This window comes from Leucoraja erinacea, chromosome 1 (assembly GCF_028641065.1).
Source record: "Leucoraja erinacea ecotype New England chromosome 1, Leri_hhj_1, whole genome shotgun sequence".
NCBI lineage: Eukaryota > Metazoa > Chordata > Chondrichthyes > Rajiformes > Rajidae > Leucoraja > Leucoraja erinaceus.
Genome location: NC_073377.1, coordinates 45,310,818 through 45,326,425, shown reverse-complemented (window position 1 = coordinate 45,326,425; position 15,608 = coordinate 45,310,818). Strand labels below are relative to the sequence as shown.

The window sequence follows — 15,608 nt, the reverse complement described above, 5'->3', positions numbered from 1 at the left end:
CCCAGCCTTGGTCACCCTGGAGCCATGTCTCCGTGATCCCAACTATATCACAGTCATTAATAGCTATCTGCACATTCAACTCATCCACCTTATTACAAATGCTCCTTGCATTGAGACACAAAGCCTTCAGGCTTGTTTTTACAACACTCTTACCCCTTATACTATTATGCTGAAAAGTGGCCCTTTTTGATTTTTGCCCTGGATTTGCCGGCCTGCCACTTTTACTTTTCACCTTGCTACCTATTGCTTCTACCCTCATTTCACACCCCTCTGTCTCTACGCTCACACATTTAAGAAACCCTTTCCCTTTAACTCCATCCTCCACTATCCCATTCGACACCCCACCCCCCTTATTCAGTTTAAAACCACCCGTGTAGCAGTGGCAAACCTGCCTGCCAGAATGCTGGTCCCACACCTGTTAAGATGCAATCCGTCCCTTTTGTACAGTTCCCCCTTACCCCAAAACAGATCCCAGTGATCTAAGAATCTAAATCCCCGCCCCGTGCACCAGTTCCTCACCCACACGTTCAGGTCCCGTATCTCCCTGTTCCTGCTCTCGCCAGCACGAGGAACTGGAAGCAAACCGGAGATAACAACCCTGGAGGTCCTGCTTTTCAGCATTTTTCCGAGCTCTCTAAAGTCACGCTGCAGAATATTCATCCCCTTCTTTCCGACATCATTTGTGCCGACATGCACTACCACTTCCGGATGTTCACCTTCGCCCTTGAGGATTTTCTGCACTCTGTCCGTGACATCCTGGATCCTGGCACCAGGAAGGCAGCACACCATCCTCGCATCCCGTCTGTTGCCGCAGAAACCCATGTCCGTACCTCTCACAATGGAGTCTCCCACTACAATGGCATTGCCTGCCTTAGGCCTTTTTGGTTTTGGCTCAACAGCCCTATTCGCATTGCAAGCCAGTCCACCGCTCACTGTAAACACGTCTTCTGTCCCGACAGCTTCTAAGTGGGTGAACCTGTTCACAAGAGGTACAACACCCGGGGACGTTGGCATTCCATGCTTCCCTCCCTTTCTCACTGTCTCCCACCTTCTCTCTTCCAGTACCTTAGGTGTAACAATCTTACTGTAGGACTTGTCGAGGAACGACTCCGTTTCTCGGACGAACCGGAGGTCATCCACTTGCTTCTCCAGTTCCCCAACACGGTCCTTCAGGAGCTCTACCTGGATGCACTTCTCGCATTTGTAGCAGCCAGAGGCACCAGCGGTGTCCTTGACCTCCCACATACTGCAAGCATCGCACTGAATCAGCTTGCCTGACATCTCCTTCTTTCGTCTCTACTTCTCAAGCGTATTGCGTGGTCTCCTCTCCTCAGCCTCCTCGCCGAAGACTTTCGAGCCAAAGACTCACACTTTACTCACAGGGCACTTCCCTCACTAGGCCGCTCACTCACTGCCACTCCCTAAGAGCAGTCTCGCTTAAATGGACTGATAAATTGCCCAATTTACCAATTTACAAACCAATTCCTCAGTTTTCAACTGTTTTCCCTTCACTGACTCACTTCTCTCCTCCCACTCGGGCTAGAGCCAATCAGTCTGATCTCTTGCTAATCTCCTCCTGCTGTTGCTCCCAAATCTACAGCAGTTCTGAGTAAAGTCTGCCTGTGCTTGGCTGCTACTTTTCAACTGTTTTCACCCCTCTGACTCACTTCTCTCTTCCCACTCGGGCTAGAGCCAATCAGATCTTCCAAACTTCATGAGATCTGTGTAGATCTGTACGTGGATTTAGCAATTGCTAACCTAACTTGTCTACATCCAGCCCAATCTTCCTACCCACAGACTTTCAAAGGAAATAACATATCGGTTGTCTGAAGAAGGGTCTTGACCCGAAACGTCATCCATTCCTTCTCTCCAGAGATGCTGCCTGTCCCGCTGAGTTACTCCAACATTTTGTGCCTACCTTTAACATAGCGGTTGGATAGATGTATATCAATAGACTATAAAGCTGATTTTTCAGGGTGGTGTTAAAATTTACAATTTACTGAAGAACGGGGATAAAATGTTCTCACAATGGTTCAGCACTGGGGATGCTCACCAGATGAATTCATCAGCATTTTTTATTGTGACTAAAATACAGGTGGAAGGCAGCCTTATTCATTTATGCCTCATAAATCCTATATTCTTGAGTATCGACAACATGATTGGAAATTAATAGTACATTAATTACATATTTTACACAACAGAGTTCCAGCACGGAAACAGGCCCGTCGGCCCACTGAGTCTGCACTGACCAGTGATCACCCCATATGCTTAGCACTGTCCTACACATTGGCGACAATTTACACATTTTCTGCCAAAGCCAATTAACCTAAAACCTATACATCATTGGAGTGTGGGAGGAAACCGGAGCAACCGGAGAAACCACACGCCGTCAGATTCAGATTCAGGAGAAGTGTACAGTACAGAGACAATGAAATACATTTTTCAAATTTCATCAAATGGGAGTCACAGGGAGAACGTACAAACACCATACAAACAGCACCAGCAGTCCGAATCGAACCCAGGTCTCTGGCGCTGCAAGGCAGTAAGTAACTCTATCGCTGTGATGCCCCACTACCCATTTATGATGGATGTTACTATTTTAACTTTGGAAAAATATTTCATTCTAAAATCTGTTAAGTGCTTTTAACATACTTTTTACATACATACTTTTAACTTAAGATTTTCTATGTTATGCAATTCATTTCAGATGCTTTAACATATGAAACAGTTTGATTTTGCCAATAATGGCACATTTATAAAAAGATCACACTCAATCACTCTGACTGATTCATTCATCTATCCTGATTAGATGGGCTTCAATATTTAGATTTTTTTTAAATTGGAAAATACAAATGATGAAACTTTATTGCTTAGTAGTGATGAGTTTTCTTATTTTTGGCAATGTGTTTTTTTTCCTGATGGCACATGGCAAATACCCTGCAGCGACTTTGAATCTCTAGCCTTTCCAGGTTTTGTTACTAAAGGGCCACAAACAAACAAGTACAGAGTTGTGCGGACCACTGGTTGGGGAGGGAGGTAGGGATGGCAAAGGATGGTGAGGTTGAGGAACATTTGCTTATGACCTCTTGCAAAACAGCCCAAAATATTTTATAAGTCGGTGCCAACTCTAAGCTTTGCCACTGGCGATAGCAAAAACTAATTAAGCAGCTGGTTTGATATTAAAACAACAATAGACCTGAAGTTTCTGTTTCCATTGTTTTATTGTCACTACGAGCCCTTATGTTTGTAGCAGCCAGTCGGAGCCTTCAGCTGCTCTGCCAGATGTTGTTTTGCCCGATTCTCCCTCTGATAGCTGCACACGTGCTCTGGGCTATGCCTTGCATGGCCAAGGGGAGTGCAGCTGAATATAGTTTTCCTCATTTGTGCTGTCACTTTTGGAAGGAGCATCCATGTTTTATATTAAAGCTTTATTATCGACAACAACATTACGCAATTATTACCTCCTATTTGGTGCAATGCCAACTTTCCAGGATGAAACAAAATAAAAATTTGAAATTCAATAACATTTGAAAGTTAAAGTCAATACTTTAATTCTTAATCTAGAATGGTATCTAATCCCAGATCCACTACATAAACTAATTACTGACTGTTTTTGATCATATCCAACTAGGGTAGCTTGGAATTGAGCGAAGGAAATACAGTTTGGTTAGGAGGTCCCTCAGGAATTTTGTAGACCCTAGGAATATCAAAGGAATTTGTAGGAGATGGTACCTCAAAAAAGCAGCTAATATTGACAAAGACCACTCTGGCCACACACTCATCTCGCTACTACCATTGTGAAGAAGGTACTGAATCCTGAAAACCCTGACCACCAGGTTCGAGAACAGATTCTTCCCGGTAACCATCATACTTTTAAACATTATGCAACACCAACCTCTACAATTATGGACTTTGTTTCTCATTGCACCATAGTCCAGCTTTTGCACTATTATGGTTACTTAATGTAATGGTTATTAATTTATAGTATTTTTGATTATATATTATCTGTGTGTTTTTACATTTATGGACCTATTATGTTGCTGTCAGTAAGAATTGAAGTGTTCCATTGTCAGTATATATGGTAATTAAACATTCTTAAATTTAAATTCTTGCTATTCATCCCTGAATCGCGGATTACAAATCATTTCCCAACTTCCTCCCTATGCCACAGGCCACCACCAATGGCCAATGATATAGACATTCTTGGACTCACTGCAAAACATCTTGTTAAAACAATTTTTTATGGGGAAAACTTTACTTTCCTTCATTGGCCATGCATTTGTCCAACTTCTTATCAAATTAGACTATTTTGTCCATCCTTTTTTTCAAATTGAACAGCTAGGGTAGGAGAGCCAGCATGGAAACAGGCCATTCGGCCCAACAAGTCCACCCTAACCATTCGGTACTCATCTGCATCAATCCCATTTTGCAGTCTTCTTCTTAAATGTAAATGTTGGTAACATTTGGCAATGACAAAACCTTGCCTAACGTCCAGGCTCTTACCTGTTGCTATTCTTTGGAAAATGACTGGAATGGGATCCCTTGTGACTAGCACATCATCATCATTCTCTGAATTTGACACATATGTATTATCTGGAAGGGAAGGAAAAACAACACAAATCAAATTTTATTATTAGTTCCTTATTTTTCTACATAATTTATAGTTTACATTCAAAAAACAGCAGAGTTGCACCAGAATGTTTATTAATCAATCAATCAACATTTATTGTCATCTTGCAAAGCAACAGTTGTACAGTGCTAAATGAGAAGACGTTTCCCAGGGAATACCGGAGCATCGCACATGAAACTTAAAACATTTCACACATAATAACACTAAAAACAATCCAGTCCCTGATGAAACAGTATAAATAGTTAAAAGCAGGTAAAACAGCAACATTAAAATACAGTAAAAACAATCATTAAAATGTCCAGGGCAGCTGATTTGAGTGGCCAGTGCCAGAGTTATTAAAATGTCAGTGCAAAGCCGCAGAATCAGGTGACTGTGAGTACAGAGTGACTGTTTAGCAGCCTCACAGCCTGTGGCTGGAAGCTGTTTAGCAGGCTGGTAGTCCGGGCTTTGATGCTACGGTATCTCTTGCCTGATGGCAGGAGATCCAGGTGAGTGTGGAGGAGGTGCAGTTTGTCCTTAGCTATTCTCAGAGCTTTTTTCAGACAGCGACTCTGTAACAGTTCTTGCCCTGAAAAGCAGAGGTACTTCATTCACATTCCCCCAAGCTCTTTTTTGACCATCTGTCCTCAAGAAGGTATAGAGCGATCTTTCCCTCTCTTTCTTTTAACTGCTGGGCAGTATTTCTGACGTATTCTGATATATTAATTTCTGGAATTTACTTCTGGAATCACAGACCACATCTACATTCCCATATTTAAGATGATACACACAGGGACAGAATACATGCAAAAGTTAGGCATCAGCTGTTCCTTTAGTAATGTACTGTAAGAAAGAGGTGCAGTGATTAGCTCTTCCCTTCTTTAGGGAAATCCAGCCTTTAAATAAAAGTAAAATGTAGCTCAAATTAATATGGGTCTCTCAATAAACACAGGTAATAGAACTTTCAATAAATATAGTCATTCATATTAGAGAGTAGGTTTTCAACATTGAATTAACTCTATAAATTGAGCGACGGATTCATGATTGGAAAACATTTCCTTGCAGTGACAGTGAGTTTGTAGATTTGATTGGCAGATGATGAGCCAGACTTTGCCTTTTGTAAAAGCATAAAATCATTAAGTGAATGATATATAGCAATTGGCAAATGAACAAAAGGTGGATTTTGGGCGGAGGATCACAGAAAGATATAATCCAAACAAGATCCAATAAAAGTCAGAATAACTGATCAACCAGTTAGATGACTTCACTCCAAGAAAGACTTCCAAGAGTCTTTGGCAACATCTCCTCCATAGAGTTGTGAAAGCAAAGATCACTAGACCTTTGAGTACAGGTAGTTGTGCTATAATGCCATTGTCATTTTCCTAAGAAATCTCATGTTATAGAATATTATATTATCTAATAAGTATGTCAATTGGGAAAAGGAGCTGAGAGCTAGAGAATTTCAGGCTTGCAATTAAAAAATTGTTTTCCCCTGCAGGATTTTCAAATTTTAAGGTCTTTTCAATACCAATGAGTTTATTCTCGTTACGGCATGTTAGAAATGCTAAAGGCTGTACGTTACATTATTTAACAGAAAATCATTGCACAGTGTCATCGGAAGCCATTGTCTGTCAATTTTAATGGCCACCTGTAGTGAAGTTGACAGAATGTTTTCTTAAGAGACAATGATGTCTGATTACTGTGGGGAGACTCATGGAAACAGTTTGTTTTTTAGCCCCAATGCTTATTTTTCCCCGAATTCAGACTTTTTCTGCTTGTCAATTTTAGAAGTAAGAAGTTCTACAGTTCCCGATCAAAATTGCGTAATAACCAATTCGGCCCGGATAATATGTAGTATTTCACAATTCATCATTTTCATTATATCCTATTCACTGTATGGAAGCATGTATTTCAACAGAACTAGCTATATTAAGGCAGTGAAGACATTTGACGAAAAAGTGTAGCAAGGTTTAGGCATAGAAAATCTGCCATTGCCTTATTGAGTCGTAAAGTCAGCTTGAAAGACTGAGTTACCTACCCTGCACCAATATGTTATATAACTACAGGAAATGCTCATGAGACATGAGACTCTTTATTGCCTGTCATTTAGTGGTCAGGATTTACATTATGTAATTCATGAAGATAAAGTAATTACAGCTGGCTTATTGTGCAGCAGGATATATCCTGCGCAAACAAGAGAATGTTTAAGCTGCTTTACAGAGTGACAAATTACAAGGCTGGGAATAGAGTGAGCACAATACATTTTACACTGTAATGAAACACAGAGTGTTCAACATCTTCCAATTGCTGTAAATCACTTGTTTGCTCTTTTTGCAACATGTAGAATCTTTTATATTTGAAATATGTGTGCTAGCAATTTAAAAACAACCTCAGTAGATTGATATACCAAAAGTCTCATTACGTTTCTTTTCATGCCTGACAAATAAAATTAGATAATCCAAGAACAGCAGGAATGTCAGATAAATGTGTCAGTCTCTACTTAAAAGTCTGAACACTCAAAAAGTGTTCTGATTCTTATATCAGCAGATTCCTCGCAGTGGCTTCTGTCATCTTCTTTCTGGTTAGTAGGGTGACTTCTGTGCTGGGAAACGAAAGATCATGCTTCTAAAGATGCCACCCAATAAAACAAAGTGTACTCGTAACAGTTTATTTCCTTGTCTTCGAAAACACTATTGCCCTTTAATACACACTTTCCACAGCACAATCTTGGATGTGATTTTCCGTTGGAAACTGCAGCCTAATAATCAGCTCAACAGTACACAGAATAATGAAACTAGACCAGAACTGCTGGCGAGAATGAAAAGCTGGATGTTACAAACTGGTACTGAGCAATTATTATGATTTTCAATATATTTTCCCCAGTGGGCATATCTATAGCCCACATATTCACACGGAAATGGTTTTGTATTTGCTACCTGACAGTTATGCAATTCAAATCAATATTTTGTAATGCTTCTCATTTTCACACTGCCAAATGTTTACCAAGGACAAATGAGCTAAAGTAAAAGTAGCAGTTCCATTCTAACACAATGTGAATGGCAATCTATAATTACTTTTTAAAAGAGTGTTACATATAACTGCCACTGCAGTTGGCTGATGGGGCTGCACATGCTGAATAAATGGATGAAATCATATGTTTCCATGCCTCAACTTGCATGACTTCTGCCAAACTAGATTTGTGTCTTGATTAGTTTTTTATTTTTTATTTTAGAGATACAGCATGGAAACAGGCCCTTCAGCCCACCTAGTCTGCTCCGACCCAGCGATCCCCGCATAGTAACACTATTCTACACACACTAGGGACAATTTTGCACATACACCAAGCTAATTTTACTTCGGAGTCATGTGAGTGACTAAGTGAAGAACCCCGCCAGGACGCATGCGTGTCATATCACTACATGCATTGCGAAACGTCAGGCACGGTGGAATGACGTTCCCCCGCAGCGGCAGTTTAAAAGCTGGAACTTGCAGGTAAGAGTTACTCTGCGGTCTTTTTTGTTCCCTATACCAACTTACAGATGGGGAACACGGACAAATCGAAGAAAACAAAAGATCCGACAAAGCTGGTGAGGGAGGACCGCGAAGTAGCGGGCAGCCAGCAGCGGCCAGCGGCACTTGAATCACCGATAATGGGATCAGCTGTGCCCGATGTCGCCTCCGCACCGACCAGATCCACGCGGCCGGTCGGTAAGGCAAGACAGAAAATAAACAAAGTCGTGGACTCAGAGGAGTCCGACTTTGAGCAACTGCGGGCGGCCAGCGACCGTGAGCGCTGGAGCCGGTGGAGCGGTGTGTGGAGCATTTGCTCCAACGTGACAGGCTCCGGGAGATGGAGTCGGGTCACAGTGGGCTCTATGGCAAACCCACAGCAGCACCTTTTGAAGGGCTGCACAGTGCATCTCCCTCATCAGAGGGGAGCACTGCGGGTCAGTACTGGGCTGATCTGGAAGAGGGGTTCGCAGAAGAAAAGTCAAGTGTGCAGGGTGTGCAGGAACAAGAACACCTACTGGACATGGTGTCCAACTTCATACAGCCAGACCAGACTGGCCAAAACCTGGAGCAAAAGCTAGCTGCCAGTATAGACTATATGTCTTTCAACCAGCTACAAGAACAGGCTGTACTGGACACCACATCAAGACACCTGGCACCGGGCAACTGTATATCCCTGGATGTTCCAGTAGTAAACACCTGTATATGGAAACATATTGGAATAGGAGTCAGAAGTATGGATGTCAAACTACAAAAAGTATTGAAACTCCTAACAGCAGGGATAACAGCATTTGCCCGCACAGTGGATGACAAGGACATGTCCCAGGACCAACAAGATGCACTGGCATTGCTTTGCAACACTCAATATGAGATAAATAACAACAGGAAGAGTGCCATCCAACCCACATTAAATACAAAATTTGCGGGTCTGTGCAAACCTGGGAACATAAAACCACCGATACTACTATTTGGAGGCAACCTATCGAAGCAAGTCAAGGAGCTCGATGAGGAAGCAAAAACCCTGGGACTAATAAAAGGGACTTAATCAAAAACCCACTACAGCCATAGACAGCACCCTTACACACCCACCAGTAGAGCAAGACTGACTGGTGAAAGCTCGAAGGCCTGGTACACAAGACATGAGTCTTTTTTTTTTTTTTTAGGCCATGGCCCAGGTCGGCCTTCCTGAAAAATAAGCGGACCTCCAACGTCAACCAAACCACAAATCCAGACACCAGCGCATCAACATCAGCAAAGAACTTACAAAAAGAAGTAAACCTGCCACTGGTAACTATGGAGGTAGGTGGGTCTGGTTCTCTACAAAATACAGGGAGCATGGAGGTTGGGGGGAGATTACACTCCTTTCTGGATGCATGGAGTATGTTAACTACCGATACTTATATTTTAAGCAGTATCCAGGGATATACAATAGAATTTATACACAAGTACAGCCCTCCAGTTCAACATATACTGAACTGAATGTTCGTACTTTCTGGTAAAGAAAAATCAGAGGCGCAAGCTGAACTGGAGCGGCTTTACGCAAAAGGTGAAAAAACCCAACATGAACCACTAGAATTCATGTCCAATATATTTACCAAAAACAAAAAAGATGGTGGTTGTCGCATCATCATAGATCTGACCAAATTGAATACATTTGTACAGTATATTCATTTCAAAATCGAAACCTTTGTTACTGCTAAACAATTAATTTCCAAAGGTTACTTCATGGCCAGCATCGATTTAAAAGATGCTTACTATTCAGTGCCATACGAGGTGACCACAGATGTTACTTAAAATTCAACCGGATGGGACAGCTCTGGAAGTATAAAGCACTATCAAATGGATAATCATCAGCCCCCAGGCTGTTCACAAAAATTTTGGAATTGGCCAAACAAACTGTAACAGCCACAAAATAGTTATTTGAAAAAACTGGGGTTTATTATCAATCCAGTTAAATCTAAATTAACGCCTTCCACTACTCAGGACTATTTGGGGTTCATCATTGACTCAGTTCACATGTCGGTGACTTTGCCAAAGGGAAAGGCAACAGATTTAATAGAGGCTTGCAATAACCTCATTGACATCAGCAAACCATCCATCAGATTGGTAGCAAAATTAATTGGCAAAATGGTGGCTGCCTTTCCAGCCACACAATTTGGACCTTTACATCATCAAAACTTACAGGGAGCAAAAATACAAGCACTAAAAATCAATGCAGGTCACTTTGACAGACCTATGAAGCTACCAATCAAAGCTAAAATGGAACTAAAATGGTGGATAGATAACATCTGGCTTTGTTCCAATCCAATCATTGTCAGTAACCCTTCTATGGTACTACAAACTGATGCCAGTGCACTTGGGTGGGGTGCCACCAATTCCATCACCAGCTGTGGAGGTAGATGGACTGCTCAGGAGGCATCATTATTACTCACACTGGGCATAAACTACCTGGAAATGTTGGGTGCATTCTATGGCCTAAAGTCATATTGTACTGGGTCATATCACCAGCATGTTAGACTACAGATAGACAATACCACCGTGGTAGCATACATCAACCACATGGGTGGAAACAAATCAACATCATGTGACAATCTGGCTAATACAATTTGGCAATGGCGTATCCAGAGAGATATTTGGATATCAGCTACTTCCCTACCAGGAAGACTAAATTTAGTGGCAGACACCAGGTCACGCAAATTTAATGAAAACACCGAATGGATGTTGAATAAAAAAGTATTTGCTGATATTACAGCACGATATGGAACACCAGATATCGATCTATTCACATCCAGACTTAATCACCAGTTACCAAATTATGTTTCATGGGAACCAGACCCTGGGGCAGCGGTGACAGATGCATTTTCGCTGCATTGGGGGGAATTGTTTATTTACGCATTCCCTCCTTTCTGCCTCATCAGTCGGGTATTAAGGAAAATACAGCAAGACTCTGCGTCTGGTATTTTGGTAGTACCCAATTGGCCTACTCAACCATGGTTCCCAGTGGTACTAAACATGGTATTAGAACCATGTATCACCATCCCACATAGACCAGATTTATTGCTACATCCCGTAACAAGGGATAGCCACCCATGCCATAACCATTTGAATTTATTAATTTGTAGAGTTTAAAAACACCACTACTACAGCTGGGACTGACGGACCGAACAGTGAACATGATCTCGGCGGCCCAAAGACAGTCCACCAAAAAACAATATCTGGTCTATATCAGGAAGTGGGAGATGTATTGTCACAAAAACCACATCACTTACAGATATATGAACATCCCGTCTGTTCTGGAATATCTGGCAGGCCTCCATTATGGTGAGGGGCTCAGTTATAGTGCCACCAACTGCGCCAGAAGTGCCCTATCGACTTACCTATGGCACGGGACAGAGCGTTACACTGTTGGGACTCACCCACTGGTAACAAAACTTATGAAGGGAATGTTTAATACCAATCCCCCAAGAACCAGGAACTCCCCAATATGGGATGTAAGTATTGTCCTGAAGATGCTCAGGAATTGGTATCCAGCAACAGCTCTGTCCCTACGCAGACTGACATTAAAAACAGTCATGCTAATGTCATTGGTCACAGCACCAAGGGTACAGTCATTACATAAATTAAGACTGGACAACATGACCTCTACATCTGAAAATATTACGTTTCATATTTTTGAATTAGTAAAGCAGAACAGACAGGGATCAGCAGGCCTCAATATAGAATTTAGGTCTTACCCAACAGATGATCGTATCTGTATAGCAAGACATTTGTCGTTATACATGGAGAAAACTAAAATCATCAGAGGCAATGAAAAGGCACTTTTAGTCAGCCATAAGCAATCACACAAACGAGTGACGGGCCAGACCATCTCAAGATGGCTGAAGCAGGTGCTAACACAGGCTGGGGTGGATACTAATATTTTTTAATCACATTCCACCGGGGCTGCAGCTACATCGGCAGCTATGCAGTTGTATGTACCAATGGACCAAACCCTCAAGGCAGCAGGATGGTCAGGGGAAAAAATATTCCAACTATTTTATCATAAACCAGTCATGAAACCTGGAACGTTTGCAGATTTTAAGTTCTGTAATTTAATTTACCCCATAAATAGTTATAATTTTGTGTTAATAAATTTTATGAATTTCAATGTCGAATTCATGTCTAAATTATGTTGACACAATTCCTCCTAATCATCAAGGCAGATGTGATGCATGGACTCGTTTCCACGGCATGAAATCACAGAGCTTTAAAATCTTCACGTAGTCACTCACGTAACTCCGAAGTAAAATAGTAAGATTAAACGAGAACTTACCAGTTTGAAGTTTGATCATTATTTTATGAGGAGTAACGTTGAGGGAATACGTGCCCTCCGCTCCCACCCTTGATCATATACTTAACTGGTATCTCTTCTCTAATCTTACTATGTTTAGTCATTACAGTTATCTGTGATTTCACACTGCTGCTTTGAAGAATGGCACGCATGCGTCCTGGCGGGGTTCTTCACGTAATCCCTCAACGTTACTCCTCATAAAATAACGATCAAACTTCAAACTGGTAAGTTCTCGTTTAATCTTACTATTAATCAACATACCTGCACGTCTTTGGACAGTGGGAGGAAACTGAAGCTCAGAGAAAACCCACGCGGTCACGGGGGAAACATACAAACTCCATACAGACAACACCCGTAGTCGGGATCGAACCCACGTCTCCGGCATTGCAAGTACTGTAAGGCAGCAACTCTACCACTGTGCCACCATTGCCACCCCAACAGTGGCCGATTGATATTACCAATCACACAAATTGAAGCAGCTTGAGTGATCAGGCAGTGAAGAAATCGAAAGGCATGTTGGCCTTCATAACGAGAGGAGGTGAGTATAGGAGCAAGGAGGTCCTTCTGCAGTTGTATTGGGCTCTAGTGAGACCACACGTGGAGTATTGTGTGCAGTTTTGGTCCCCTAATTTGAGGAAGGATATTCTTGGTATTGAGGGAGTGCAGCGTAGGTTTAAAAGGTTAATTCCCAGGATGGCGGGACTGTCATATGCTGAGAGAATGGAGCGGCTGGGCTTCTATACTCTGGAATTTAGAAGGATGAGAGGGTATCTTATTGAAACAATTCAGATTATTAAGGGTTTAGACATGCTAGAGGCAGGAAACTTGTTCCCAATGTTGGGGGAGTCCAGAAACAGGGGCCACAGTTTAAGAATAAGGGGTAAGCCATTTAGAACGGAGACAAGGAAACACTTTTTCACACAGAGCGTTGTGAGTCTGTGGAATTCTCTGCCTCAGAGGGCGGTGGAGGCCGGTTTTCTGGATACTTTGTAGAGAGAGCTAGATAGGGCTCTTAAAGGTAGCGGAGTCAGGGGACATGGGAAGAAGGAAGGAACGGGGAACTGATTGGGGATGATCAGCCATGATCACATTGAATGGCGGTGCTGGCTCGAAGGGCCGAATGGCCTACTCCTGCACCTATTGTCTATTGACTCACTAAGAAGATTATTGGCATCATGTTGATGTGCTACACAGAAAGGTGTAATCTGTGACCATTCTTGCTGACAGTGATTTTATTTTCTCTGGACACAAATATCTCCAAAGGAACCAGACAGTGAACAGAACCATACTGAAACAGAGCATCAAATAATAGTCAGATTAATAACGTTATTAACAAATTATTTTGCGATATATCTTCAGGTTATTATGTGCATTGTGTCCTGCCGTAGAATCCTATTACAGACTTGTAAACCAGCACCTTATTTTGTTTTCCAATCTTGAAGTGGTATCAATGACAATTTTGGAATGTGCTGCCAGGGGAGACAGTGGATGCAAATACAATCACAATGTTTAAGAGGCATTTAGACAGGTGCATGAACAGGTAGGAAGTGGAGAAATATGGACCATGTGCAAGAAGATGGGATTAGTTTAAATTGGCATCATGTTCAGCGTAGACACAGTGGGCTGAAGGGCCTGAGCCTTGCGGTACTTACTGTTCTATTTTGTAATGAATAATCCAATAAATTACTTAATGCTCTCATTACGTCAGCCTGTAACGCAACCCAGGAAATAAGAGGAAATACTACAGGGACATTTACTAGTGCTAAACCTACAAGCATAAGAGTGGCGAGTGCCTGCAATGCAATTCCAGGGATGGTGGTGCAGGCATATTTGATATTTGCATTTAAGACGCTTGCAGACTCGCACATAGATACGGAGGGATAAGGATCATGTGCAGGCTGGGAAGATTAGTTTAACTTGGCATCATGTTCAGCAGACATTATGGGCTGAAGGGCCTGTTCCACTGTTGTACAGTTCTATATTATATGTATTCCTAGTTGAAATATTGGAAAGCTGAATAAGATTGAATGGTTGTTTGCTCTGCTGACCCATCTCTATTAAATCTAGAAAACAACAATTTTTCTACGCACATATACGGAAATTAAAGAACTCCCTAATATAAGTGTCCGTGTGTGTGTAAAAGATAATTAATTATATGTGAAAACATTTCAGGTTCCGAATATTTTTGACTCAATTAAGTCAGAATCAACCTGGACAAACATTGGTCCACCTTGCCTCAGTACCAATGATAAATCCAAGTAGAATCATAAGACATTTATGACATGGGAGGTCATTCAGTCTGTCAAGTGCATGTTGGTAGAACGAGAGTTCTCCAGCCCAAGCCCACACTCCACAGTCTGTGGCTCTGCATGCTTCCAAACATTGCTTTAAAATGATGAAGGTTTCTGTCCCTACCACCTTGCCAGACAATGTTCCTAGAACCTATTGTCCTCTGGGCAAAAAATAAAAATCCTCACCTCCCCCCCCCCCCTCCCACCCCAAGTTAATCTTTCCAACAACGACTTTAAATCTATGCCCTCCAGTACAGCTAACAATGGACTATTGAGCTCCAACCTTCCTTGGTCATCTATTGCTGACCCTGATTTGTTCTGGGCTTTTCCTACCTCCAGTTCCCCCCCCCCTCCTCCTCCTCCTCCTCCTCTGCCTTCAGTCGGAAAACGAGTTCCAACCCAAAACATCACCCATCCCTTTTCTCCAGAGATGCTGCCTGACCCATTGAGTTACTCCAGCACGTTGTATCTATCTTCCTGTTTACTCTATCTACTAACATAGAAAACACTAAATCCTAATGTTAAATGCCAAGTGGATTTGACTATGATTTCTGCTTCAGTCACCCATTAGCTCAGTCTTGAAGGATGACTACTTGATTGTGATACTGGAGGATTTCCAGTGTGCAGATGACAGCATGGATCAGTGGGATATATATTATTCATGGTGGGAAGACCAGATAGGCAATTGCACATTTGTGGTTGCAGTACAGGTTGCCCAATTTTCTTTTTCATCCAAGTGGATTAGTCACCTCCTGTTTCGCAAAATTCACATCACCTTATGGATTAGAACCCACCGAAGAGGAGGGAAAATTAGACAAGAAATATAATCCTTAAACTGGGAAATAATAATTGATTAGTACGGGTGTCA

At 42.0% G+C, this 15,608-nt stretch overlaps 1 protein-coding gene across 2 annotated transcripts in view; it reads right to left on the bottom strand.

The window, feature by feature from the left end:
• The window catches only part of parp8 (poly (ADP-ribose) polymerase family, member 8), a 404,781-nt gene that overhangs the window by 205,803 nt on the left and 183,370 nt on the right, over positions 1-15,608 (bottom strand). For both annotated transcript variants that reach the window (XM_055633843.1, XM_055633852.1), the window contains exon 4: positions 4,504-4,593. In XM_055633843.1, coding sequence (XP_055489818.1) covers positions 4,504-4,593 — 90 coding nt within the window. The remainder of the gene's footprint in view (positions 1-4,503; positions 4,594-15,608) is intronic.